The following is a 27,702-nucleotide window of genomic DNA, read 5'->3' on the forward strand; positions in this document are numbered from 1 at the left end:
CACACACACGCACACACACCTCGACATATACACTTGTGTACACACACACACGCACACACGCTCACTACCGGGGAGGCTCTGGCAGGAGTCCCCAGGGAGGAACAGCCGGGCCAGGGCGCAGGAGCATCTCGTCCACCACCACGGCTGCAGCCCAGGACTCAGGCGGAGATTGTGTCCCCGTAACTGAGGCCTCTGCTCCTCCTCCCAGCCCCCCTGAAACGGGCTTGTTGGGAACTGCCTCAGGCGTGGGCGGACGGAAGGGCTGCCCATTGCCCGCTCACCACGCAGCAAGGAGTGCTGTGGGCGGGCGGCAGCCACGACGGCCCAGAGGCCACGCCCAGGCGCCCTTAGGAGAAGCGCTCTCCCCACAGGCCCTGGCGCGGAGGCAGGTCCGAGTGCAAGGAGCCAGGTGCCCTTGGGAAAGCAGGAGCATGGTGGGGGCCTCTGTGGAGGGCCTGTCCCCTCCCCGTCCCCACACCCAGACCCCCGGACTCTCTTACTGACCTTCTACCGGGCCCGATTCAGCTCCCCCAAGCTTTGTGCTCCAACCAAAGCAGGACTCTTCCCTCCTACCCGGACACCTGGCCACAGCCCCAGGCTTGCACAGCGGGAGCCAGCGATGTGACCGCGCCCCTCAGCTTGCTCCTCCACCAGTGTTCCCCAAGTTCAAGATGAGGGCTCCCCCAGGGACTCAGGCCAGGACCCTGGGGTTGCCCGGGCCTCCCCTCACCCCATTCACGGCCAAGCCCACCTCCTCCAGCTGCACCCCAACCACACAGGCCCCCTGCCCAGACCACACTCACACTCAGAGTGCGACCACGTGGCCTGGGAGCCTATAAGGTGATGGGATGCACCCTGAGGTCCCCAACCTGCACACAGGGCACAGACGGGCTGTCATCTGCTTGGGGCCTGGCTCTCATCGCGGCTCTTACACTTCCTGGCTGTGAGATCTGGGGCAAGTCCTGAAAGCTCCCCGGGCCTCAGTTCCCTAGTGTACGAACCAGGGACAGTAGTTCCTGCTGCTCGGGCTGCACGCGCTCACACGCACACAGTGGGGGTGGCCAGGGCCAGCTGCGCCCCGCTGACGGCTCCGCCAGCAAGGCCTGTCTGCATCTCCTGCTTGCCTCTGTTCTGCCAGGGTGCCCAGGGCAAGGCCTGCTTCGGTGCCTACTGGGTCCGTCCACCTGTCAGGGAAGAGCATGATGGCAGGTGTGCCGACCAGGCATCCACCTTGACCAGGTGCTCTGCCTGCCCCGCTGCGCCCCCGCCTCCACAGGCTGTGATCCGGGAGGGGGCCGCGGACCTCCAGGCCTACGCGGCTGCAGGCGCGGGACTCCAGGGATCAGCCCTCCACCCTGCCACGCAAACACAAGGTCCCAGGACACAAGACGGTGGGTCCCTGGCTGGCCTGGCCAGTCCCGCAGAGGAGCTGCTGCCACCCTTCCCAGGCCACAGGAAATGGCCTGGCCCAGCTTGCAGCCAGGGCCGCAGCTCGCTTCCCTTCAGGCCCGTTTCCTTTATCCGGTTGTTTTGCTCCGAATTCACAAAGCTCAGCCTTCCCCTCCCCTCCATTTCCACCCTTCCCCCATCCCAGAGTGGAGCAGGACGGATACGATGCTACATTTTAGGACCAGCAGGAGTCCCCATCTGCCCCCGCGCCCCCCGCCCAAGCCTGCAGCGCCGACTTAGCAGGAGTCCCGTCCCGAGGCGCCCCCTGCTGACCGAGCCTGGGAGCACCGCCGCTCCCCCCCTCCCCCACACCCCGTGTGCGGGAGGCCCCAGCGCCCCCTCCCCACCGAGGCGCGGACCCGGGGCTGCCTGGCCCCACAGCTGGCAGGCGAAGAAAGAGCGAACAGGGCCGCAGCACCAGCTCAGTTTATTGGGGCCTTGCTGGGGGCGGAGGGCGGGCCCCCTCCGGGACCAGCTCGCCAGGCGGGCCCCGCCTCCCAGTCCCGGGCCCTCCGAGGAGTGCGGGCCGCGGCGAGGGAGGGGCCGGGCCGCAAGGCCCTTTCCCAGACCCGCGCGCTCGGGGCGCTTAGGAGCCCCAGGAGCCGTCGGTGGCCGCGGCGCGCAGCGCGAAGAGCTTCTCCCAGCAGGTGGCGACGGCGTCCAGGGCGCGCAGCAGGAGCCGCCTCCGGCCGCCCCGACGCCGAACAGGGCGCGTCTCGGGCCGCCGGCTCCGCTGTCGGGGACGCGTCGGTCAGGGCGTGGGCACGGTCCCCGCCCGCCCCCTCCCCCGCAGCTCGTGTCCAGCCCCTGGGAAGGGAGACCGCGGGGCCGTGGGAGCGAGCGGGGACGCGCACCTGGCGCAGCGTCCGGCAGTGGCGCCGCATCACCGCCTCGGTGCGCACGGCCACGGTCCAAGCCGCCTTTTCCAGAGCCCCGCGGCGGCCCCCGGCCACCGCCCCACGTAGGGTCCGACCCAGGGCCACGATGGACAGTAGGATACTGTGCTCCTGGGGAGGGGAGGAAGCGGGGGGCTGGGGGAGGAGCCCCGTGGGGAGGGGGCTGGAGGGCTTGGGTGGTGATGTCTCCATACCTTCTGGGCGCCACAGGAGGCTCCCACCCGGCCCCGCCATCGGGAGGCCGCGGCTCCAGTCAGGTTTTTCTGGATGAAATGGAGCTGTCTGGAGCCCGGCCCGGTCCACCTCACCGCGGCCTGCAGGTCCTCGAAGATGACCGCGCGGTAGTGGTGGAGCACGTCGGGGACGCTGCAGGCGCCGAGCCTGGCCCGGCCCGGTGCAGCCCCCAGCAGCGCCAGCAGGAGCGCCCAGAGCGCGGGCCTGGGGGGCCCCTGGAAGGGATACAGGCTCAGAGTCTGCGGAGGGGCCGACCCTCCTGCAGCACTGCGGGCAATGTGCTCCCCGCCTCTGCACCCGACTCCACACACACGTACAAAGGAATCTCTGAGCTGGTATAACGGAGACGTCGCCATGCCATTCAACAAATGCTCTAGGCACAGGGCTGGCAGGTTTGGGGAAGGACAGACGACAGCACCCGCAGCTCTGGTCTGCATGGGTGTGAGGGCCCAAGTGCCCATAAGACTGGAGGGCAGGACTGACCTAGGTCTGGCTACAGCAGGAAGCACCCCCTGTACAGCCTCACCCTTGGCCATGCCCTGACCCATGCCCACCAGAGCTGGGCTCATCTCCAGGTGCCCCACAGGAGAGGGCAGAACTAACTGATCTGCCCCCTCGATGGCCGGGCAGCTCCTCCTCACCCTCCCCATGGCTCTGCTACCAGCTCTGAGAGCCGTGGGAGCTGGGGTTCCCTTGCACCCCCAACCCAACCAGGACAGGGGTGAGGGCTCAGAGCTCAAGGCCACACCCCCTTGGAAGGGGAAGGCTTGGGGAAAGCCCAAGGCGAAGGGAGGAAGGGGACTGCGGTCCACACCACCAGGGCTCCCCTCCCCCAGAATGAAGAGAACTGGCTCTCACGGGGAAGAAGCCCACCCCCACTCACAAGCCCAAACATCAGAGAGAAAGAGCAGCTTGTCTGCAGTCTCCCAGCCCCCAGGCTGGAGTCACACAGCACTGGAAAATCAATCATGCGAACCCAGCGAGACTTGGGACTCAAGACACAGACTCGACTCTGCTTCCCAGCCTGGCAGGAGAGCCTGACCACGCAGGGCCGGACCTAGAGTCCGTGGGGGCTCCCTGCCTGAGGCACCCGGCAGCGTTGGCCGGAGGATCAAATGCAATTAGCTGTGGGCCCTTCTCGAAACCCACCCCCTCCCTAGACAGGCTTAGCATGATGGTCGACTCGGTCGCCCCCTCTGCCTGCTGAGGGTCAGAGATCATAGTGAGAACAAGAGCCGTTGGTGCTGGAAGGATGTCCAAGTGGGGTAGGTTGGTTGCCCAGGGGGTCCCGGGAAGGCCTGTCTGCCCCTGACCAGGGCCCGAGGCTCAGGCCAGCCCAACCCATGAGGACACGGTGGCCCCAGCTCCAGGAGGGAGACTCCCCCCCTCCCGGCCGCTGCCGGGAAGGCCAGTCAGGAGCACTCCGGGCCCGGCTGCGGTGACGGGAACCAAGGGGGATTTCCCGGTGGGGACACAGCGGGACAGCAGCCTCTCCTGGGCTGTGCACGCTCCCTGCCCCTCAGCCGAAGTCAGCCCCCTCCCCAGCGGCCCACCGCTGCTCACCATGGGCTTCTCAGGGTCAGGCCCACCCTCACTCCCGCCAGTGGGCCTCGGACATGGTCCTGGGGTCCTCAGGTGGCGAGTGCCGCTGCGCTCCAGGTCCTGCTCCAAACCCGGCCAACAAGGCTTCCCTGGACGGCAGGCAGACGAGGCTTTTGAAGTTGGCTCCTCTGAGCAAAGGGGGGAGGGAGCAGCAGGGAGGCCCCAGGATCCCAGCCCTGCCCCCTCCCTCTCCCCACCGCTGTCCAATCACTTCTTCAATTAACCTGACCCTGGAGCCCAGCCCCAGCGGGCTGTCTTCCCACCCAGTGGATCTTGGATTAAGCCATCGGACCTGGGAGATCTTCTCTGCCGGGGAGGGGGTAGGGTGCTCCGTGGGCAGAGAGCAGGGCAGGGCCCAGCTGGTGGGGAAGGGCAGCCAGGAGAAGCGGGGGCCGCCCTGTGCCCTCCTCCAGGGCCTTCCTCAGTGGTCAGCAGGTGCTGCCTCTGCCAGGAGCCTGGCCACCAGCAGGACCAGGTGAGCAGGACTTAACCCCCCCCACGCCCCAGCTCCCCCACCCTGACGTCCGGGGGGGCCTGCCCCAGCAGGTCCCAGGCAGGGGACTTCCCGGGCTCCCCGCTGGCCCAGCACTCAGGGGAGAGCTGCTTCCCACTGCTCACCCGTCCTGGGCTGAGGGGGGTCTTTTGCTGGGGGAGCTCACGGCCACTCACCCAGCCAGGCTTGCAGGGAGCTGGGCCGCAGCACCCTGCGGGGCGGTATCCTGGTGCTGCCCAGCCCTGCCCCCAGCAGTGCCTCCGAACAAGGGAAGCCTAGGAACTCAGCTAGCCTTGAGCTGGAACTGAAAAATGTCAGTGGAAGAAAAGCTAAGATATGTTTTTCCCAGGGAGAAAAGTAGTTTCACCACCACCTCGAGGCATTGAGAAAACAATCCCCAGGCAAATGAGGAAAGACATTTGCACGTGGACAATCAGATGCTCTGGAACGTTCCAAGGGCCCTGTGGGAGGCCTCACCTGACCTGAGATCAGAGAAAGTGTCCGGGAGAAGCCACAACCAAGGGCTGCCAGCTGCCCTGTGGCCGCAGCCAACTCACTGCCCCTTCCTGGGCCTCAGTTTCCACATCTGTACAGGGACAGGCTTTCAAGCTCCTAAAAACTTCAGGACTCGCTTTTCAGTGCAACGGGCAGGATCCCTCCCACCTCCTCCAGAAGAGACCAAAGGCGACTCCTGAGGGTCAGTGCACACACCCAGGAACCCCCGGCACGGCCCTCGGGGACCGGCTGACCTCGGGTGAGGAGAGGAAGGGTTTCCAGAGCCACAGACCATCCGTGAGCGGAGCCTGCCCCGGCCGCCCACCCTGGCACCAACAGTTCCTGACCCCACACAGGGATGGTCCGATCCCGCCCAGGGCTGGCCACGTCCTTGTGGCTCCCAGAGCATCGGAGGTGGACCCGGCTGGGCCCGCGCTCTGCAGGCAGACGCCCACGCCCTTGGTGCTGATGAGGAGGGCATGCTCCCCAACCTCGGCTGCTGCCAGAGGGCTAAGCCACGGGTCAGTGACTGACCCGCAGAACGAGGCACCGAGGAGCCCCTCTGGGATCGTTTCTTACAGAAGAACGTGTGGGAATAACTGCCAGCCGCCCTTCTCGTCACCACACGTGACAATCCGCATCTCTTCTCTCTGGCCCATGGCCTCTGGACCAACCCTGGCCTCCGGCCAGATGTCTCCAGCCGTGGCCAACGCACCCCCTTCCAAGAGAACTAGCTAGTTTCCAACTGGACACAGACGCAGGGATCCAGAGCCCGAGGAAGTCTTTCATCCTCACATGGTGAAAACACACTCAAGTCTCCCAAGTAATGAATGCATTTTCAGTCTAGAGAGAGGACAGTTACGAGTGCTTTAGCGTAAAATTGCTGACTACAAATTAGCAAAAGTGAATTCACCTGCCAATGGGAGCGAGCCTCTCACACGCTGGGGGCAGCACCTCAGGGGCCAGGCCCGTCCGCACCCAGGAAAGTCACCTACCCAGGGGCACACGCAGCCTGCCGCTGTGGGCGGGTGGGGGCCGCAGACAACCCCGGGGCGGGAGAGCGCGTGCACCCGCAGGGGCACTGGAGTCACCGGGCCAGCCAGACCCCGGCTGTCCCCACGCAGGGCTTTTACCCAGGACATGAGGTCCTGCCACCATCTCCATAAAGCCCTGGAGAGCCTCACCGCTCCCCTGGCGTCTCCCCTGTGGGCACGGGCTCTCACGAGGCCTCCTGGAAAGTGAGCCCCGTCCAGCGTGGGGCAGACTGGGGCGGCCAAAGCGCGTGAGGGGAGGGCTCGGAGAACACCCGCCGGCCACGAACCCCACAACTACTAGAAAGCCTTTAATCAAAGACAGGACAGACAGCTCTCGCACCCCCCGCCCCGCCCCCAGCCAGTGCAGGGCCGGAACAGTCAGAAGGCGTTCTTGATGCAGGCTGCCACCAGCACCAGGATCTCCCCGATCTTCCGCTGCCAGTTGGCGATGTCCTTGGACGTGGCGCACCACAGCTCCCCGTGCCGGGGCTCGGCGTTCTCGCAGCGCCTTCTCACCTCCTCCCGCTGCTCCTGGGTGGGGATCGCGGGCGCGTGAGGCGCCCCCACTCCCCCGCCGCCCCCAGCCCCGCCCCCCAGGAGCAGGCCCGCCACATTCCACCAGGCCTCACACCACTGCCCGCACCCGCCCCCCAACTAGGAGCCGACCAGCTCCCCCAAGCCTGGCTTCCACGTCCCCACTGGGCTCCGGGAGGGCTCCTGCACAGCAGGACAGGGCCCCCGAGGCACAAGGACGACCCCCAGGCCTCCAGCTCCAGCCCCATTTCTGCCATGGCCCGAGCCCCCATCACAACCAACTCATTAAAAGATGCCCCAAACAGCTAAATGTCAGGCTGAGAGGCTCCAAGGCTGTAGCCAGAAAGCCGCGTGGAAGCTGAATCGGCCATCAGCGCTGCGGGACAGGCGGGGCGGGGGGAGCGGGCGGCAGGTGACTCACCTCCGTGCCGTGCTGCAGCTCGAACTTGTAGAAGAAGGCCCAGGCATCCCCCAGGTCCGAGTCGATCTTCACGGTGCGGTGGAACCACTCCCGGGCCTTGGTGATCTTCCGCTCGCTCCAGAACAGCCTGTGGGGACGCAGCAGGGCGGGACCGAGTGAGTGGCCAGGGCATGGTGCTGGGGGGCACTCTGGGGCCGCAGGAGCCACGCTGGGGGTGGCCCTGGCCTCCTCGGGCCACAGCTCGCTCCCGGGTGGGCTGGACACCGAGCCTGGTGAGCCTAGTGGCCTGCCACGGGCAGCCACAGCGGCACAGAGCCTGGCGCAGGCGCTGCTGGTCTTGTCCTCTCCCTGGAGAGCTTGGGCTTCCCACAGGGGTGCCGAGGAACCAGTCCTGACCACCCGGAAACCACTCCAGGTGACTAACCTGAAACCCTCCTTCAAGTGTCTAACCAAAGCATTTCTTAAAAAACCACCCACAGAGCAAGAACTTCAAACTCCCTTAAATTATTTTCCTTTGAGTAAAATACAGGGAGATGAAAGTAATAAACCTGACAAAAATTAAGTCAAGGCTTTGATTAGGGAAAGTGAAGTTTCCGCCTGCTCCTCCATATTCACCTTCTGGAATGTTCTGCCCTACCAGGCAGCTCCAGCAGGAACCCAAGCCAACAGTGAGAACCTGGGCTATACCAGCAGACACAGAAACCTGAAAACTAGGCCCAGGAGAGGACCCACAGCGTCAGAAACCGAGTCAGGGGCCCAGGGAGCCTTGCCGACATGCCAGCAAGGGGAGGGCAGGCCAGCGGGGAGGCACGGTGGGCACTGACAGCCGGGGCCTGTGGGTGGCTTCCATCCTCCACCCAGCTCCGCAGCCAGAAGCACCAGAGCAGACGTGCACCACGCACCCTCCAGGCAGCTGTTTGGGCTGGTCTCTGCTACAAAACGGAACAATTTCACGCTCTGATAGCTTGATTGTTTTTTAAGCCTTGTGGTATTCTTAATTGCTAATGTTAGATAAACTGTGATTTAAAGAGCACAAACCCAGATAGCAGCACACAGAGCACCAGCCTGGGAACAGCAAGGAGGGGCCTGTTTACCTTACAAAGCCTTTTATGAGGTTTTATGGCAGCCCTATCAGAATGGAGTAGGAATAGGAGGCGGAAGCACAGGGCGGGCGGGCGAGAGGGAGCCGCCAGGTGGGGGGCAGCCCAGGCTGCGGCCCAGGCTGCGCCTCAGGGGCCTGCGGGAAGTCCCACGCGCAGTGCCCCGGCCCCCACGGAGGAGGTGCTGGCAGGAGCTGAGCAAGCAGCTGGGCCAGGCTCCGGCCGGGGCAGCAACAGCGCACAGGAGCTCCTGGGCCCCACACCCCCCTGGCCCAGCTGAGAGCCCGAGGAGCCCTCCGCCCCAACCCCAGTCGCTCCTAGCCCGGCCACACCCAACCCCGGCCCGGTACTCAGGTTGCTCCTCTCAGGCCGTCGTCCTCCTTCTAGAAGGGAGCAGAGACCCTGCGGGGCCAGGAGGTTCTGAAGGCCCTCCACGCCTCCCCAGGGAGCCCCAGACCCAGCACCCTGCATGAGCTTGCAGTGGGAGGTCGCTTGCTCACCTCCTCTTGCCCTTGAGGCTGGGAGGTGGCCTCCACACCCCCAGGCACACTGACGGCCTGACCAACGGGCCCTGGGTTGTTCTCGGGGTCACACAGGTCAAAGGGGCTGGTTTCTGGAAACAATTGTCTTGCTTACAGCCCTCTGAACCAAAGAAGGTTCGCTTGTAACCTAAATTCCGTGTGGACCAGCCTCAGCAAGCCTCTGTCTGTCCTGCAACCCAAGGCCCGCATAGGAATAAACTGAGTAGTAGAGACAGAGAGAGCAGAGCCACAGGAAAAGAACCAGGACAGAGGGTCGGGGTCCAGAAGAGGCCGCCCTCCTGGGGGTCCAGGACGACCCAGGCCATCCAGGTAGCCCATGTCCAGGGGGCCTCTGCCCAGAGATGCGCGCGGTCATGGAGCTGCGGAGGCCGCGGACCAGGGGAGCCCGCCCTGCTCCGGGGCCAGTGGGAGGCGCCGCACCGCCACCAGGACGCCGACTCACTTGGCCACGGCCAGGAGCACGTGCGGGTCGTGCTCACACCGCTTCAGGGCGTCCACGCTCTTGGTCTTCCGCTGGGGCCTCGCCTCCAGGAAGACGGCTTCAGACCACAGGACCCCTGAAATCCAGACACACAGACGTCTGCCTCAGCTTTCAGAGATGTGCCCGTCCACACACAGGCTGCCCAAGGGCAGCCTTCGAAGACTGAGGGTGTCCGCAGCTGCACCTCCCGCATGGCCGCTCACGTCTGCTCGGGCAGAGAGCAGAGGCCGCCTGTGCCGCCGGTCCCACTGCCCACCTGGAGCCACAGGGCCCCACTGGCACGGATGGGACAACATCCTGGGGGCGGTGAGGCTGGAAGCCCCAACAACTTCCAAGGGTTCACTCCCAGGGCCTCAATGACTTCACAGCTGAGAATTTATTGTAACAAGATAACCAAAAGTGCTACTAAAGATTCAGGCAGAAAGACAACCTGGGATTGATAGCAGCCTGCAAACTGGCCCCCAGTGAGTGGTGTATTTCTGACATACACGCAGGTAATTCCACAATGCCACTAAAAAATGTGCGATCTTAAGAATTCAATAATGAAAAATTCTCACAAAATTTTCAGCTTTAAAAAAAGGCACGGGGCTTCCCTGCCTGGTGGCACGGTGGTTAAGAACCCACCTGCCAATGCAGGGGACACGGGTTCGAGCCCTGGTCCAGGAAGATCCCACATGCCGCGGAGCAACTAAGCCCGTGTGCCACAACTACTGAGTCTGCGCTCTAGAGCCCGTGAGCCACAACTACTGAAGCCCACGCGCCTAGAGCCCATGCTCCACAACAAGTGATGCCACCGCAATGAGAAGCCCACGCACCGCAAGGAAGAGTAGCCCCCGCTCGCCGCAACTAGAGGAAGCCCACGTGCGGCAACGAAGACCCAACACAGTCAAAAAAAAAAATAAAATAAAGCACAAAACCAAACACACAGTATGACTTTTTGTGCAATAATACAAGTTGTAAAAAGACAAACAAGCTAAAAGCAGTGATTTCCGAGTACTGGGCTTACAGGTGATTTTCATGTCCTTTTCTGCTCTAAATTCGTTTATACTGCACATGCACTAACTTACAGACTTGAGGTGAAAGAGTAAAAAATCAAAATCATATGAAAAAAGAAATGGCAGCCAGCCCCTCAGAACACGAGGTCGAACCCCTCACGCTGAGGCTCGGATTCAGCCGCCTGAGTGACCGCGCGTGGCGGGCGCCCGTCTGTCTGTCTGAGCCTGACGCCCGCTGTCTGGCCTGGGGGCGGGGTGCTCACCGGAGCCGGGGCACTCCTGCAGCGCCTTGGCCATGAGTGTGCTGGCGATGTTCTTCAGCCCCGCGCGGTACTCCAGCCGCACGGACTCCAGCCTGCGGAGAGAGGCCCGGGGCGGGGGTCGAGCGCCGTCCGCTGGCAGCCCGACGACAAGCGGAAGGTGCTGGGGAGCCGCAGGGGCTGGATTTCCCTGCTCTGCCCAGCGGCTCATCTAACAGAGGAGGGAGACACTGGTGACCCCCCACCCTCAAGCCGCCGCAGGAGCCGACACCTGGGACTCTGATGTCATTGAGGTGCGAACGAAGACGGCCAGGATGCAGACAGACAGGCCTGCTGATGGCTGCTGGGGCGCCGCAGTGAGCTGACGCCCTGAAGGCGCACGCTGCACCTCTGTGTGCACAGCCTCCTATGGACATTCTTCACCCGGCAAACTCCTATTCGTCCCTCAAGGCCTTTCCCAGATATCACCTCTTCTGTAGAGTCCACTCTCTCGGTGTCATCCGCCCCCGATGTCCCATCAACAGCTCCTGGCTCTCCTGAGGAACCCTTAATCTGAACACAAGCTACACTGTGTCCAACTACCTTCAGGCCCGTCTGAACCCTCCCACGGCCGAGACAGGACTCCTCACGGCTGGCACCTTCCCACGGAGCCTGAGCTGGAAATGCTGCACCAAGTCCTCGGCCTGAGGGTGTGAGCGAGGTTGGCTCACGGTGGGGGGCGGCGCAGGGGCTCACCACAGGCCGGGGTTCTTCGGGTTCTTCAGGCGAGACTTCTCCAGAATGGCCCGAGCTCGGGTCAGCTGCCCAACCTTCTCCTCCAGCCGGGAAAGCAAAAGCCACAGGGGTGTGGAGTGGGGACATTTCTTCAGCTGCAGCCACAGACACAAGTGAGAGAGGGCTCAGCTAGCATCTGGGAGGGGCTGTAACAGCCGTGGTGGCTCCTCCAGCCGGGAGCGAGGGCCACCTTTGCCTCCAGAGACCCAGCCGCTTCACGCCCAGGCGTGTGTCTACACGCACGGCTGTCTTGTGCACACGTGCACGGGGTGCGTGTTCATGAGCACGCTGTGCCATGTGCACGCACGCACGGGTGTTGACTCAGCAGCCTGTGCCTCACGTGGGCCGTAAACCGTACTCTGCTGAGTGCACAGCCTGGTGGGGGGCAGAAGCCGGGACCGGGTTAGGGGACGGGTCTGCCCCGAGCCCGCAGCTCCTGCGAGCCTGGGCCCGAGCAGGCCGCTGAGCGGCTGCCGCGGGAGGAGAGGGCGCGCGGGCCCGGGCGGAGGCTCACCCCCTGGCTGTAGGCCTCCCGGGCCTTCTCCACGAGCCCCTCCTGCTCCTCCATCTGGCCCCTCATCATCCAGAGCTTGGGGAAGTCCTCGTAGTGCCTCAGCGCCTCCTCGCACAGCTCCTGGGCGGCCGCGATCTTCCCCAGCACCCACTCCAGCTTCACAGACTTCATGAACACCTGAGGGATCAGACGGCCTCAGCCCGGCTCCGGCGCTGAGCCTGGGCCGGGCCGGCCCCTTCCTGGCACTCGCCTCACCGAGAGCTCACCCCGAGCGCTGTCTCGTATCTTCTGGGACAAGCTAGGGCTACACACGTGAATGCATCTTAAAGCCAAGAGTGAACAAATGAGCTCCGAGCACCGTGGCCTCAGGCGGGGAGCGGGGGCGCGGGGGGTCCCGCCCGCGGCGGGCAGGGCGGCTCCGCTTACCCGGGCGGTGGGCGCGCTGCTCCGCGCCTTGGCCAGCAGCCTGCGGGCCCGCTCGTACTCGTTGTTCTCGGACTCCAGCTTCACAGCCGCCAGCCAGATCTCCTCGCTGTTGGGGTTAGCCTGCGGGGCGAGCACGCAGCATGAGAAGCGAGCAGGGCGAGGGCACGCTAACCAAAGGCAGCCCGCCTGGCAGCCAGACCGGGCCTCACTCGGCAGCAGGACGTCTGACCCAGGCATGGCCTGGGCTAACGGGGAGCACAGCAGAGTCCGGCCCCGGGACACCGCCTTCCTCACAAACAAGCCAGCCTGCCTCACTGGCACAGACGTGCAGCCTCCATGGCACTGGGGCCGTGGTGCCAACCGCCACCCTCTGCCTGCTGACGCCGTCGCTCACGTCCCACCCGCGTGGATCCGCCCACCCAACCCTGCTCTTTCCCAAGCCTGGCAATGAGGAACTGGCCGTCCCAGTGTGTCAACGTGGATAGGACGGAAGGATGCCCGGGACATCACGGACGGCGCGGAGAGGGCTCCCAGGGTCAGGACTGGGTCACGTACAACCCAGAGTCCAGCAGACACGGGGGTGGCGCCCTCCGGCCTCCTGAAAGCACAGCCAGCTGCTGGCCACACTCAGCCTGACCACGCCCCCAACCTGAGAAGCAGCCCCCCGGTGGCAGCTAAGGAGAAGAGGGGCACTGCCCGGGCAGTGGCGGGAGAGCGCCGGGACCACTGGGAGAGGAGGAGTGTCCTCCACCCTGGGCGCCCAGACGACAGCTGAGAGCAGACGGGAGACCCAGGCCAGGCCCCTCCACGTGTTTACTCAGGGAAGGACAGGCTTGACTATGCCAGCCTGGGTGACAACAGAGTGACGCAGACTCTCGTTTATACAAAAGCGTGCTGCAAACCACTGGCTAACACCCCTGTGGTCATAAAGTATTAGGATGTTACACGTGACAATCAAAATCAGGTCCTAAGAAAAACGCACAGGGACTGCCCAGGTGGTCCAGTGGTTAAGACTCTGCACTTCCAATGCAGGGGGCGCGGGTTCGATCCCTGGTCAGGAAACTAAGATCCCACATGCCATGCGGCGCAGCCAAAAAAGAGGAAAAAAAAATCTAAAAAAAGAAACGAAAAATGCACAGCTCACGGCATCAGCCGTGGTAAGCCTGCTGGGCGCAGCTGTCTGAGCCCAACTCCACCCGCCGACGGGCCTGGGCAGCGCCAGATGGCCCACGTGTGACCCCAGTGCAGGCACCCATGCTCGGGCCTTCCTCCTGCAGGGACTGGACACCCTAATGTTCACGTAGGAAAGTGGCTGTCGCCGTGCCCTCGTGTGGGGACATGGTGCTCTGGCTGCTGCCCTGTCCCCCCGTCTCCCTGAGTCTGTGTTGTGGAACACTTAGCCCGAGGTCAGACTGAGTGGCGGCAAATGAGAGGTAGGTGTCCATCGTCTGGGCCATTTTTCCTCCTCTCCGGCCCCCTCAGGGCCCCACTGCCCACAGAGCAGCCCAAGTCCCACACGGCCTGACCGTGCTCGGCCCCTCTAGGGTCAGCTCCTGTCGACGAGGGGGGAGGGCTTGACGAGGGCACGGGACCCTGGCGCCCTCAGGCCAAGGCTCACCCCTCACCCACCTGGAAGGCCAGGGCCAGGATGCTCCTCGCCGCAGGCACGTCCCCGGCCAGCCACTTGGACTTGGCGCCCATGAGCCACAGCACCTCTGCTTTGGGGCAGTGGGCCACGGCCCGCTGCAGCAGGGCCTCCAGCGATTCCCTGCAAGACAGGGGCTGGTCACCACCAGAGCACGCAGGCCGCTCTCAGCCAAGCCGCGGGCACTGAAAAGACAGTTAGCGCTTCAAAGTTCGACGCTGTCAATGATTTACCAGACTTTTACAATGGGGAGAGTGTGGGGAAATCTTTTCTCTCCATAAAGGCTCGAAAGTCAACTACTGAAGAGGGTGCTACAAAGCAATGCATTGTTCAAACAGCAGAGTCTGATGGAACTTCTCAAGAGAGCCTTTTACAGCCGTGTGTCCTGGAGGCGTGATAACTTCGCGGTCTGGGGGCCGGGGGCCTTTTCATCTCTAACCACAGATCCGCCGATAAAGATTACGACCCGAGTCTACTCTCCGGCATCCAGAGAAACTGTCTTATTGGAAGAAAGTTATTTTAGGTCACCATCAAGCAAGAAGCCTGGGTCTCAGGTGTGAAGCCCCCAACCCCTGTGCAGCCCACCACCCCTGTAATACCCCCGGCACAGACGACCTCCCCGGGCCTCGGCAGCAAGACCGAGTGAGCGCACAGAATCGTCTGCATGGCATGAAGCTCGACACCGGAACCAAGACCCCCAGGTCTGAAGCACTTGGCCCCCCCACCCCGCCAAGGACGCCAGAGCCAGGGGAGGGGAACTGCCCCTGAACCCAGGGACCAAGACCCTCGGGAGCGGCCCTGCTCTAGACAGGACTGTCCGGGTGAGCTTGTACAGGGTGAACCGGCAGGGTCATTTCAAAATGTCCCCAAAGGAGTTAACTGCAAAACACACAGCAGCCGGTGGGAACGGGAACTCCAGCAGCAAAGACTCCCTGAAAAGCCCAAGACTGATCGATGAGACAAAAGAAAAGCAACAGGGGCTCCGTGCTCCCAGCTGCAGCCCAGGTGGGACCAGCAAGGCCCGAGCAGAGAGGACGCAGCAGAGGGCCCGGGCAGAGGCTGCCCACCTAACTGCAGACGTTGCAACATCTAATTTAATCAGCAGTTACAGCCAATAAGGCAGACCCGAAAGGTTTTTTCAATTAAAGAGCACAGTTAAAGAAAACTGTCAAGGACCTCCTCGGAGCACAAAAACCAGCCCAAACCCAAATGCAGCACAGCTGAAATGAAAAACAGGCCTGCCGGGGCCCAGATGCTGCACCGCCCACGCTGCGGAAGCCAGAGCCCCACAGATGCGGGACTTTGGGCTCCAGCCCTGCCCCAGGGACCCCTCAAACCACCAGTGCCCCTGGCTCAGCTGCAGGCACTTGGGCAGATGGGCCCCTCGGTGCCTTGGCACTATACAACAGCAGCAATGCTAGCGCAGAAGGTGCCAGAAAGACAGCCTGGCTGAAAAGCCCAAGAGCTTCCGCCCCTCGCCGCAGAGGCTGGACCTCGAACAAGGCCCTAGCCCACCCGCGGGGACAAGAGGCCTAAAGCCGGCGCAGGAAGGCGGGCCTGCCACCTACCTGGTGCCGTGGTTCTTCTCAAAGTACGCGGCCCGCAGCCACACACTCTTCTTGCTGGGGAAGACCTGCAGGGCGTAGGCGTAGATGGCTCGGGCACACTCCAGGGCGCTGTGGGCCACACACTAGGGCAGAAAGAGGGCCATGAACAGGGCAGCCCGGCACCGACCCAGGACGGGTACCTGCTCTGCGACTCCTGACCCGAGCCCTGTAGGCCAGTTACAAAGACTCTGGGGCTTCCGTGGCCCCACGGGACCAAGTGACAGTCGCTCAGGGCCTGGGGGATGGGCAGGCCAGCCCATCTCTGGGGGTGAGCCCTGGAAAGCCCCACGCTCGTGGGCACCAAGGGCTTCCGCTCTTCCTGCAGGTCACAAAGCGCCGAGGACAGCTGCCTGCTCCAGCCCAAGCGAAGAGACGACAGAGAAACGGAAGAAAGTCTGAAAGGGCTCCAGAGTTACTGCTCCCACAGTCTGTCATCTGTCTGCAGGGTGACGCCCACCGAGGCCCCTGTGTTGTCAAGGGCGATGAGGAAAGTAAGGAGAAGCACAGAGTTCAAGTCCACACTCAGAATCAAAAGGGCTCAACAACCAGAGGGAGCTGGGCTCTTCCACACGTTGCGGGGGGGGGGGTCTCCTCCCAGGGCGGAGACCGTGGGAGCCTGTGAGGTCATTCTTCACACTTTTCTGTCTTAAATGTCATGTAACAAAAAGCCTTGAAACCACGATGTTGGCACTGGAGACTTCAGTGCTCACGAGGCACCCGGGTCACACGTGTGACACCGCGTGAGTTCCATGCAGACAGCGGCCAAGGCCTGCATCCAGGGACCGGAGGAGCAGGAGAGCGCCCACATGAACAAGGGAGAAAGAAAAGCTCTGCAGTGCAGGAGTCCAACTGATCAACTCTCGTCAAACGCAGAAGCCACGACATTTAGAAAACCAGCACCTGACAGATACCACAGTAATAACTGACAGAAGCCAGAAGCATCATTAATGGACCCGCAAACTAGCAGGTCAGAGTTTGGTGAGCAACGGCACGTTCACACAGTCTCAGTGTCTCCCCGCAAAACACTTACTAGTTACAAAGGGCCACAGCAGCCTTCCAGGGGAGGGGCCTGGCAGGCACCGCCTGAGCTGCTCAGGGGATGTGCCCCCACCGGCCGAGCAGGACAGAGTCCTGCGAAGATCAGAGCCCGGCCGTGAGGACACAGCGTGGAGACCAAACCAAGGGGCCTGTACCCTCAAAAAAGTCACACTCATGAAACACGACAAACCAAAGCCCTCCCCCGAACTCTCGGGGCCACGGAGACCTGTGGATATGACCCTGGGCAGCTCCCGGGCAGCTCCTCAACCAGAAAACGGTTGGGTTTTTCCTTTTGCCAAAAGGCACTTAGTGAGCCAATCAGTGAAATCTGAATAAGGCCTCAGATTACATCATAGTCCTACATCAACAGTGATCTCCTGAGCTTGATAGCTATGCTGTGGTTGCATAAGAGAAGGTCCCCTTTTAAAGAAACACACACTGAAATGTTTAGAGGGAAAGGGCCACCACATGTGCAATGTACTCTCAAACAGTTCAGGGAAAATAAGGGACATGTGTGTGCACGTGTGGAGAACACAAAAGCGAATGTGGTGAAACGGGTAAATCTGGGGGAACCTAGGTGTAGGGTGTAAAAGAATTCTTCTTACATTTTTGCAACTTTTCTGTAAGTCTAAAGTTATTTTTAAATCAAAGGCTATTGGGCTTCCCTAGTGGTGCAGTGGTTAAGAATCCGCCTGCCGATGCAGGGGACACGAGTTTGAGCCCTGGTTCAGGAAGATCCCACATGCTGCAGAGCAACTAAGCCCGTGCGCCACAGCTACTGAGCCTGCGCTCTAGAGCCTGCGAACCACAACTACTGAACCCACGTGCCACAACTACTGAGCCCGTGCTCCGCAACAAGAGAAGCCACCGCAGTGAGAAGCCCACGCACCGCCACGAAGAGTAGCCCCCGCTCACCGCAACCAGAGAAAAGCCTGTGCGCAGCAATGAAGACCCAACACAGCGGGGGGGAAGAGGCTATTAAAAAGAGAGGGCCACATTTAAGGTATTAAAAGCCTCAAATGTTTTTATTGATTCTGAACACATCATCTCTTCTCTGGAACACCACTCCAAGGAAATCATTTCAGAGGGGGCAAGAGCTTCATGTGCAAATGTTTTCTGAAGCTCAGGTTATAGCAAAGACCAGAGGTAGGGACGGCCCAGAGGTCAGTGGTGAACAGCTGAGAACGCTTGGGAGATGGATTCCAGGTCCAGGTTAGTAAGCGCTCAAATTCTAGCTCTGCAGCAGACTAATAGAAAACTGTACTCCTTACAGTTGCAACTTATGTTTAAAAATCAGGGACTTCCCTGGTGGTGCAGTGATTAAGAATCTGCCTGCCAATGCAGGGGACACATGTTCGAGCCCTGGTGCGGGAAGATCCCATGGACCGTAGAGCAACTAAGCCCGTGCACCACAACTACTGAGCCTGCACTCTAGAGCCCGCGAGCCACAACTACTGAGCCTGTGCTCCACAAGAGAAGCCACCGCAATGAGAAGCCCGCACACCCCAACAACGAGCAGCTCCCACTCGCTGCAACTAGAGAAAGCCTGCGTGCAGCAACGAAGACCCAATGCAGCCAAAAATGAATTAAATTAATTAATTAATTAATTAAAATAAAAATCAGCAGATCAGAAAGATTTCCAAACCAGAGCGGGTTCCCCACAAACACAGACTCCAGGCCCACGCGGCCACACTCACGCTGTCAGCGTCTTCCATCCACGTGTGCTTCCGGTCTTCCTCCTCAATGCCAATCCCGATCACGGCACGCATGACGGCCTGGCAGGTGGCCACACTCCCAGCCTTGTCACACTCCTCGGCGTCCTGAAAGAGGGACACAGAACTGAACTCACCACCCAGAGCTGCAGGAGCCTGACAGGTGGACGCAAGGCCTGGACGGAGCGGGCTGCAGGGGGTGAGCGCCAAGAGTTCTGACGCCCTCGTGGCCCTGCCACCGCCCGCTGACTGTGATCATCCTTCCCTGCCACCCAGCAGGTAAGTATTCCACAAATCCCTAACCTACCCACTGAACAAACATTACATACGCACCTACTGTGTACAAAGTACTAGAGTAGGCAACTCAGTGGCCATAAGGGGTTGCTATGCTAAGAAAGTTCCAAAGCACTTGGGGGTAAAAGATGAGGTCACTCACACTCGTACTGTCGGCCTGGGATCCAGATTCGAAATGGACAAAAGGAAGAGCCACTCTAACCCAAAGAGGCAGACCTGACGGGGGGAAGGAGCCCAGCACATGGAAGGTGAGACGGAAACCTGGGGAGGGACCAGCCACCAGGGCGTTCCGGCAGGCAGGGGGCGCGGGCTGACCAGCAGAAAAGCACTGGACCTCAGGACAAGCAGAGAGAAGACAGTCGTGGTTCCAGAGACGAGACACCGAGCGCCACTGAAGCCTCCCGCACGGCCGGTGGGAAGGACCGGCAATGCAGAGAGGAACGCGCGTTTACACACGTCAGACCAACGACATCGAAGTGTGCAGGCAAAGGTGGGGACAGAGGTACGTGCGTGCGGCCGAGGATGGACACAGGGACGACCTCTACCGCGGGCAGCTTCAAGCTCCCTATCAAAACAAAACTCACACAGGCTGACCCAGCAATGCCTTTTAAGGAACGTACTCCCAGTCGTTCAAAACGACGGACGCGCCAGGACACTTCTGTAGCACTGTTTGCAACAGCTAAAGGAGTAGGAAGCACCCTGCTGACGCCATCACCCAGAGACTCCAGGCCGGCTGGACACGCCGAGCCAGGCTTCCCCGGTTGTGAGAGGAGCACAGCACGGCAGCCCTCGCCTGAGCCCCTCGGGCACGGTAATGAGCATCAGAAAGGCGTCCCAGGCAGAGGAGAGCCGAGGGCAAAGGCTCAGGAGAGGGCGCAGGCTGACCCACAGCCAAGGGGCAGAGCACGCAGCACCAGGCACGAGAGAGGAGAGCCACGCCGGGAGACAGCCCCGGGTATCCGCTCTGCAGAGGGTCCCCCGTGGTCTCCACTGAGCACAACCCAGCACAGGCGGGCTGGAAAAAACCATCCAGAAGGATTAGTGGGAGTGGTCCTCGGAGCACACCCGGGTCCAGGAACAGCGCCTGTTCCCACCGGCCAGAGCGGAGACCCCCAGGAGATGCATGGCACTGAGCACAACACCCAGAGGTCACCTCCACAGGAGAGCGAGTCCCAAACTGCTCCACACTGGCTACGGTCGGTCCCACCCAGCAAGGGTCGAGGCAAGACCCACGGGGTCAGAACGTTTCCAGTAACAGAACCGCGCTCCAACACCGAAGCCCAGAACGCTCACAGTGGCACAAAAGCATCTGGCACCCAACAAGGGAAAACGCACAGCGTCCGCAGCAAAGCAAAGGTTACCAGGCATGCAAAGAAAGCGGGAAAGACGATTCATAATGAAGAAGAAAATATTCAATGTCTACCAAAATCAACCCCAAACTGACCCAGATGTTAGAATGAGCAGACAAGGACCCTAAAACAATTATTATAATCATGATCCCCGTGTTCAGAATGTTATATGGCAACATGAAAGATGTGATAGAAGGTTTTTAAAAAGATCAAAATTCCTAGAAGTGAAAACTGCCAAGATCTAAGATGAAAAATGTCCTCGATGACATAGACAGCATATTAGACATTACAGAAGATTAGCGAAACTTGAAGACAAAGCAATATAAGTTATCCAAGACGAAACTGAGAGAAAGAAGAGTATTTTTGTAACCGACCAGAGCATCAGAGGGCGTATGAGCTCACACCACACCCACAGGAAAGACTAGACGTCCCCCAGGTCCATGACCAGAGATGGGGGCCCTCACCACTGCTCTTCCAGCCGGGCAAGCAGATGAGAAATAAAAGGTACTGTGCTGGAAAAGAGGAAGTAAAACTGTATTTACAGACGGTAGAATCGTATACATAAAAAATCCTAAAGAATCTGCTGAAACTATTACAATTTGATAAATGATTTCAGCAAGGTCACAGGACATAAGATCAATACTTAAAAATCAGTTGTATTACTACACACTAACAACGAACGACCTGAAAATGAAAGAAAAAATTCTATTTATGACAGCATCAAAAATAATAAAGTACTTTAGATTACATACAATAAGTGTAATACTAGTACACTAAAACATTACTGAAAAAAAGTTTTTAAAAACTAAATAAATGGAAAGACACCCCACGTTCACTGACTGGAAGAGTTACTACTGTTAGGATGGCAACAGTCCGCCCAGATGATCTGTAGTATAGATTCAACGCAACCTCTATCAAAATCCCAGCTGGCTATTTTGTAGGATCTGACAAGTTGACCCTAAAATTCATATGAAAACACAAAGAACCAAGCATAGCCGAAACAATCTGTAAAGAACAAAGTAGGAGGACTCACAAAGCCTCCTCATTTCAAAGCCACAGTAAGCAGAACAGTGTGGTGCTGGCATAAACCCAGACATACAGCCTAACGGAGCAGGACTGAGATTCCAGAAGTAAACTTGTACATTTATGACCAGCTGGTTCTCCACAACAGTGCCAGGACTACTCAACAGGGGAAGATCTAATGGCGCCGGGACAACGGGACACGCACTTGTAAAAGCATGAAGTTCAACTCTTTTAAGGCAAATGGATCACAGACCTAAATGTAAGCACTAAAAAAATAAAAATCTTAAAAAACACAGGAGTAATCTTCCTAACCTCAGGTTAGGGAAGGTTTTTTTGATATGACACCTAAAGCACGAGTAACAAAAGAAAGAAATTAACTGGACTATATCAAAAACATTTGTGCTATAAGCAATACAATCATCTGACAAATGACTTGTATCCAAAATATATACAAAAAATTCTTACAACTCAATAATAAAAATAGATAATAAACAATAAAAAGATAAATAACCCACTATATTAAAACCCACTGAATTACCCACTTTAAATGGGTAAATTTTATGGACGGTTAATTATAGCTTAACAAACTGTTAAAAAATGAAACAGAAAGAATAATTTAAAAAATGAATAGCTCACCATGAGCTGGAAGACAGCTTCAAGTAGCCTAATAAGCAGGTAATTGTGCCTGAAAGAGGATGAGTTGAAGAAACAGGGGACACAAATTTTCCAAATCCGATAAAATCTATAAATCCACAGATCCAAGATACTGAACGAACTCTCTACACACAAGAAACATGAAAAACCACACCAAGTCAGATTACAATCAAACTGCTCAAAACCCACGATAGAGAAAAACACCTTAAAAGCAGATAGAAATCTTTTAATTTAGAAATTTAAAAATTTTTTAACTTAATTTTTAAAAAAAGTGCGTACAGAGGAGCAAAGATGACAGCAGGTGTCTCGCTGGAAACAACCCAGGCAAGAACAGTGTCTTTGAAACACTGAAAGAAAAAACTGTCAACTTAGAATTCTACACCCAGAGGAAATATCTTTCAAAAGCAGGGATGAAATAAAGACTGTTTCCAGACATTTAAAAACTGGAAGAACTGACCATCAGGCCTGCACTGAAAGAAATGTTCAAAAAAGTCCGTCAGGCAGAAGGAAGATGACACCAGCTGGAAACCGGGATCCACACAAAGGAATGAGAATGTCAAAAATGGTTCAACAACACTAAATAAATAAAGGAGCTGAATCTAGATGATTAGCTTTTAGAGATACATATGAGGCCTTGCACCTGAGATTTTAAAACACTGCCCAAACACAGGAAGGGAAGAGAACAGAGGCACTGATCCATCGCCACCTCCTCGGGAGGAGGGAGACGCTGGAGCAGCTCCGGCGCAGCAGCTGGAGCCACTGGGAGAGGGCAAGCAGCACTGCGGCAGCAGGGGCGCGAGACGGGAGGCGGCAGAGGTCTGGGGCCGCCTTCCGAGGCTGAGGGCAGCGGGTGAAGCAAAGGGGCAGGAGGAGGCAGGAGAGGGCAGCTGTGGCCTGGCGGCGGGTTAGAGCGCTTTCAAAGACCTCGCTGGCCACGATCTACAGAAGTTAAAGACGGGGACCTGAGTGACAGAAGCTCTAAGGCTCACTCTCTTTTAAATCGCATCCTCTCTACTGGAAAAGCGGGGCTGGTCGCAAGCATCGGGACACTGAAGTTTCCCCCAAGGTGCACTCAGGCTTGCACCTCCATAAAAAGCCACGAGGCGGTCACATAAGGAGAGGCCACCCCTGTGCCTGCTCTGCCTGCCAGCGTGAGGACGGGCCTCTCAGGTGCCACCCCGGTATCCCCACCCTCCAAGGGAGTCTGACGAGCAGGAGGGCGCCCGTGTTTAAAGCAGACACCACGGCACCTGCCAAGCTCACCTGGATCCACTGCTCGCGGTTGATCTCCACGCCGTTGGCCCGCAGGGAGGTGATGGCCCGGTCGATGATCTTCTCCACCATCTGCGTGTTCCCATTGGCCTCCTCCAGCTTGGCGGCCGTGATCCAGATGTGCCGGTCCGTAGGGATGTTCTCCCGGGCCTTATTTAAGACCTTGCGGGCGTTTTCGTAGGTCTCTAGCCTGGCCAGGGCGAGCCATAGCTGCACGGAGAGACCCGCCAGGTCAGGTAGACCCTCCACAGGCCACAGCCCTTGCACAAAATCCTCTGTACAAGTTTTCAAGGACCATTTAAACAGGGCCCAGGAACGTGTGCGGCGACATTTTCTGCCTCATCTGAAAGCTGTTTGGCGATGCTTCTGACTTACTTAGTGATGTGGGCAACATGAATAGTTGACGGGTTCTCAGCCCCGCGTTCCAAACACTGGTTAAAGGTACACAGTGTTAGGACAGAAGGTGAGCAGGGTGTGACTGTCGCCTGCGCAAACTGAAAGGACACGGGTGTCCAGCTGCCTGGAGTTCTCACACCCCAGGCCTTGATTCTGCAACAGTTTATCACCAAAAATGTGTGTGGCTCTATTTATTTTTATGTAAATAAATTAAGATTAATTTTGTTTGGAGAATTTCACAACACCCCTTAGGATAATTAAAGACAGATTGGACATCATAAAATCATGACTAAAAGTCACTTCACAAAACGCTGTGAACCAGAAAATTTAAAACTAAAGAAAGCAGCTCCAAGTAGCTCTGAGGCAGAGCCAACCTCCCGCTGGGCCGGCAGAAGGACACGCCAGTCTTCTGTGTCACCCTTCACCCTTCAGGTCCCATTGACAAACTCCGAGCTGAACCCGGAGGACCGGTCCCCAAAGAGGAGTGGTCAGCGCGGAGCGCCCCACGGGGTCGGGCCGAGCTGAGGTTCTGCTCTGCATTTCCTTCAGGAGCATATGGTCGCTGTGCTGCCTGGCAGCTGGGCCACAGGGCAGCAGCCCAGGAGTCCCTCAGTGAGCTCAAGGCCCCGCCGACACCTCCTGCAGACACTGGCCTCTGGCTCAGGCCTCCGCAGGGCAGGCGACTCACCTCCACGCTAGTGGGGCAGCATTCCACGGCTCGGCTGAGCATGATTCTAGCGTCTTCGGGCTCTTCCAGCTCCACGGCCGCCTTCCACAAGCGAACTGAGTTTGGAACGTGCTCAAGGGCTGGGAAAGGTCAAACAAGAAACCAGATCACAGAAAAACGGAAGTGAAAGCAAGACACTGTGTCACAGAGGACGCTGCTGCCAGCAAGTCCAGATGGTCTCCGTCCGGGGTGACAGGCCGGGACTTCACACGGGTCCCTCGGGTCTGGACAGACACCAACGAGACCAGTGCAGACGTCCCGAATCGGCAAGCAAGGGTGGCAGAGAAGGCTGTGCGTCACCTCACACCCATTCACACTTGAAAATCAACACGAGAAAACGAGGCAGCGCAGACCAGACACCCGCTGCCCAGGAAGGGTCAGCCGAGCAGGCTGCGTGCGAGTGAGTGTGCGGAAGTCACGGGGACAGAAAGTGCCAATGACTCTGCGATCCGCATCTGCCCAGGACGGCAGAGCAAGGGCTCCTCCCTGGACCCCAAGGAGCACAACAGCAAAGGCACCAGGTGCTGCACCACACTGGCAGCCTCGGGGCCTCAGTTCACACGAGTGACAGCAGGAAAGGGGGACCAACTCCCAGGAGAAGCTATGACATCCTGCAGTCCGGAAACTCCCAAACCTCTGTTTAAGCAGCAGAGCCCTTCCTTCAGATGCAACATACTGAAAAGGCCAAAACACTGGGCAGCTAAACACAGAGCCCTGCAGCAGGGGGACTAGGGAGGCTGAGGCAAGGCCTCCAGTCAGCCCCTGGCAGGAGTGACGGCGACTAAGAGCTGATGAAGGCAGGAAACCAGAACAGCCCAAAGGAGATCTCCTTTCCAGAAACCACACGGGCCAAGCTTGCGGGAAACAGCCCTAAGATTCAATGGTGCAGAATCTGCGGACCCACCAAGTCTCTTGCGTTCCTCCCTTCAGCAGAAGCAGCCCCTCCCACTTCTGGGAGACGGGCCTCCCTCCTTTATAGGCCCTGTAAAAACGGGGCACCCCTCTCCCCTTTATAGGCCCTTGAAAAAGGGGTGCCCCTTCTCTCCTATGGCCAAACCAGATGGCAGTGGCTCCAGGTCACCGCACACCACGCCAGTCCCTCCCTGGCTGGTGAGCAGGAAGCAGCAGTGCCCGAGATGCTGAAGACCAGTGGGCCAGAGGTGGGGAGACACACCCCACGAACCCCAGGGGCCCACCCCCCGTGAGTTTCAAAGGTTGTCATGGTCCAGGGCTCATGGGGACCTCCCCTCTAGGACAAAAAACAAGCTGCCACTCCGGAACCACCTGCCATGCAAGACGATGCCCAAGCCTGAGGCCCAGGGCTCTGCAAGGACCACAGCGCCACCAGCCTGCAGAAGAGGTGCAGCCAAGGGCTTGGCCCCTGGGCTTCCCTGGCCTGACCACACCTGTTACTCGGCCCAGCGCCAGCAGGGCGCCAGCTGGGGGACCCTCGCAGGGGGCCACACGCGGTGACAGCGGTGCTTCTCGCTCGAGCAGGACCCCCAGGGCCAGGAGGGAGCGCCGACAGGCACGTGGCCATCCCTGGGGAAGCCTGGTCCCTGTCCCCACGGGTTTGAACTCAGCTGTCCAGAGGTCTCATCCCGAGGGACGATGTGGCCGTGGTTCTCCTGCACTGGAGGCAGAGGCTGAGCCAGCTCTCTGGCCTCCACGTGTTGCCAGACCAGCCCCGGCTGGCGAGGTGAGCCCTGACCCCCACGGTGAGACCGGTCTGCCACCGTGTGCAGGAGGGGAGACCTCAACCACAGCCCAGAGCGTCCTGAGGCCTGGCTGAGCAGCCCCACTTCCCGGAGTGACAGTCACCAGGAAGCACAGCAGCCCAAGAAAGCCAATACCACCGAGAAAACAGCCCCTCAGCAGTGATGTCAGAAAAGGAGGTCTGCGGGGGCCCGCCCCGCCCGCCCCCTCCCCCTGGTCACACTCCACGCCAGTGGCCATGGGGTCATTAACTTCATCCCGCGATGGGCATGAGGCACAGGACAGTCCCCACTTTTCGGGAGAGACTGGGAACTTCTCTGTTGGCATTTCATCAATAGCCCACAGGACCGGAGCTGAAGCCAACCACTGCTGGCGAGTCCAGATCTCACCAAGGTGCTCCCCAGAGACCATCCACCACGCCAGGTCAAGGCTATCTCCAAGTGCTGTGGCCAGCCGGGGTGGAAGGGCCGGCCCGGTCAGGAACGGAGCAGTCTGAACTAGACAGCCTGCGATCAGAGGCCAATGCACTCTCTGGCCCTTGGCCCCAAGGTGGGACACGCGGTGCCATCCTGGACTCACCTTACGGACCAGAGCACACTGTCTGGAGACAGAGCCACTCCACTGCTCCAGGCCCGCATGATCAGCAGAGGAACATGGTGCCTGACACCTTCATCGCGAGCGAAGCCCACAGGAAGCAGCCGCAGCCTGGCCCCCAGAGCGCAGCGCTCACAGGCCCACAGGGGCCCTTACAGACGACAGCACGCAGATTGAGGCCAAGCACCCACCCCACGTCACTCAGCCTCCTAAGGCCCCAGGTCTCAGAGTAGCATGTGAAGCTCAGGTTCTCCCAACAAAGGACCACGATGTCAGCTGCACCAGCTGGGACCGAGAGCTCAAGCAGAAACTGAGAGCTGGCACGAGTCCCCCCCGGTCATTGATGGAAGTAACTGTCACTGGTTTCCAAATATCAGATCCTTCCGGCAGTAGCTGTCAGGTTCACCAAGAGCTAAAGGAGGCATCGCCAGCTGTGCCCCAGGCACCTAGAGAAAAAGCACTGTTTTTGGAAACACTCTAAGGACGGGGAAGGCCAGGAACAGGACCAGGGAGCAGGGCGGAGGCCAGCGAGGGGCTCCACGCTCTCCCCACCTTCGCACAGCCAGAAGGAAAGCACAGCCGGGAAGCCCGCTCCCCTTGAGGCCCAGGATGGCCTGGAAACCAATCACTCGACACTCCCCTGGAGGCCCCCTTCCAGGCCCAGTCCCCTCTCCAAATCTGAAGCCAACTGGAAATGAACCCAGGTAATCTGGGGGTGAACAGGGAGTGGCCACAAAGCCATTCTGACCATTCATCACACTGTGGCAGGGGAAATTCAGTAGCGCTTTCCTAAATAAATCGTGCTAATTACCCAGAGTTTAATGTGTTTGTCATTAGAGAACTATTTTCCTGGCTGAAAGGAGATGAGCTGATTTCTATAAACCAAGACAGGAGCTAACTTTCCGCCCCGGCCTCATTTTAAGTGTGGCAGGGCTGCCATCAAGAAACCAGACCCAAGAGAGGAAAACACACTGGAACACACATTCACACACGGTCAGGGTCACACACAAGGTGGCCACCACCTGGCCCCTATCAAGCACAGAGACTAGAGCGCCATAGGCTGCAGCCAACAACCCCTGCATATCTGATACCACACGCCCCTGACGGTTCACGCAAACACACACCTTAGAAACAAGAGCTGGAAACTGCCCACTGCAAGCTGCCCTCAATTCCCCAAAACACACCTATTTTACCCACGCTACAAATTCAAGGGGAACAAGCGGTCTGCACAGGCTTACTCCAGGTCAGCTCTCCGACCAGCTGGTGCTGAATCTGGAACAAAAGTCAAAAGCAGCATCTCCTCTACAGCTCCAGTGAAGGGAGCAACGCTGTTCTTTTCTCACTTCTGCAACAATGAAAAGCAAACTATCCACAAAAGCTCCATCTTGGCAGTGAGTCCTAGGTGGACTCAGTTTCCCTGGCGTG

The 27,702-nt window shown here is 59.2% G+C and overlaps 2 protein-coding genes across 3 annotated transcripts in view; both read right to left on the reverse strand.

The window, feature by feature from the left end:
- Positions 1-1,887: 1,887 nt before the first annotated feature.
- Positions 1,888-4,649, reverse strand: LOC309644983 (uncharacterized protein C20orf204). 2 transcript variants are annotated; one of them, XM_082429416.1, is made up of 5 exons: positions 4,474-4,649; positions 4,143-4,270; positions 2,540-2,794; positions 2,304-2,456; positions 1,888-2,182 (listed from the first exon to the last, which is right to left on the reverse strand). In XM_082429416.1, exons 2-5 carry the CDS (start codon positions 4,143-4,145, stop codon positions 2,036-2,038), a joined length of 558 nt encoding a protein of 185 aa, XP_082285542.1. In that variant the 5' UTR covers positions 4,146-4,270; positions 4,474-4,649; the 3' UTR covers positions 1,888-2,035. The 2 variants fall into 2 exon arrangements, with proteins under 2 accessions (XP_082285542.1, XP_082285541.1); XM_082429415.1 differs by having other exon boundaries at positions 4,143-4,649.
- Positions 4,650-6,498: 1,849 nt separating this feature from the next.
- Positions 6,499-27,702, reverse strand: part of PRPF6 (pre-mRNA processing factor 6) — a 35,732-nt gene continuing 14,528 nt past the window's right edge. The window contains exons 10-21 of the mRNA XM_082428255.1: positions 23,929-24,047; positions 22,836-23,054; positions 18,238-18,360; positions 15,464-15,585; positions 13,880-14,018; positions 12,251-12,370; positions 11,825-12,001; positions 11,272-11,405; positions 10,540-10,631; positions 9,243-9,357; positions 7,159-7,285; positions 6,499-6,734 (exon numbers count right to left, since the gene is read on the reverse strand). Of these exons, the coding sequence (XP_082284381.1) occupies positions 6,582-6,734; positions 7,159-7,285; positions 9,243-9,357; positions 10,540-10,631; positions 11,272-11,405; positions 11,825-12,001; positions 12,251-12,370; positions 13,880-14,018; positions 15,464-15,585; positions 18,238-18,360; positions 22,836-23,054; positions 23,929-24,047 (1,640 nt within the window). The 3' untranslated portion in view covers positions 6,499-6,581. The remainder of the gene's footprint in view (positions 6,735-7,158; positions 7,286-9,242; positions 9,358-10,539; positions 10,632-11,271; positions 11,406-11,824; positions 12,002-12,250; positions 12,371-13,879; positions 14,019-15,463; positions 15,586-18,237; positions 18,361-22,835; positions 23,055-23,928; positions 24,048-27,702) is intronic.

The sequence above is a fragment of the Balaenoptera physalus genome, assembly GCF_965194825.1.
Source record: "Balaenoptera physalus genome assembly, chromosome: 16".
NCBI lineage: Eukaryota > Metazoa > Chordata > Mammalia > Artiodactyla > Balaenopteridae > Balaenoptera > Balaenoptera physalus.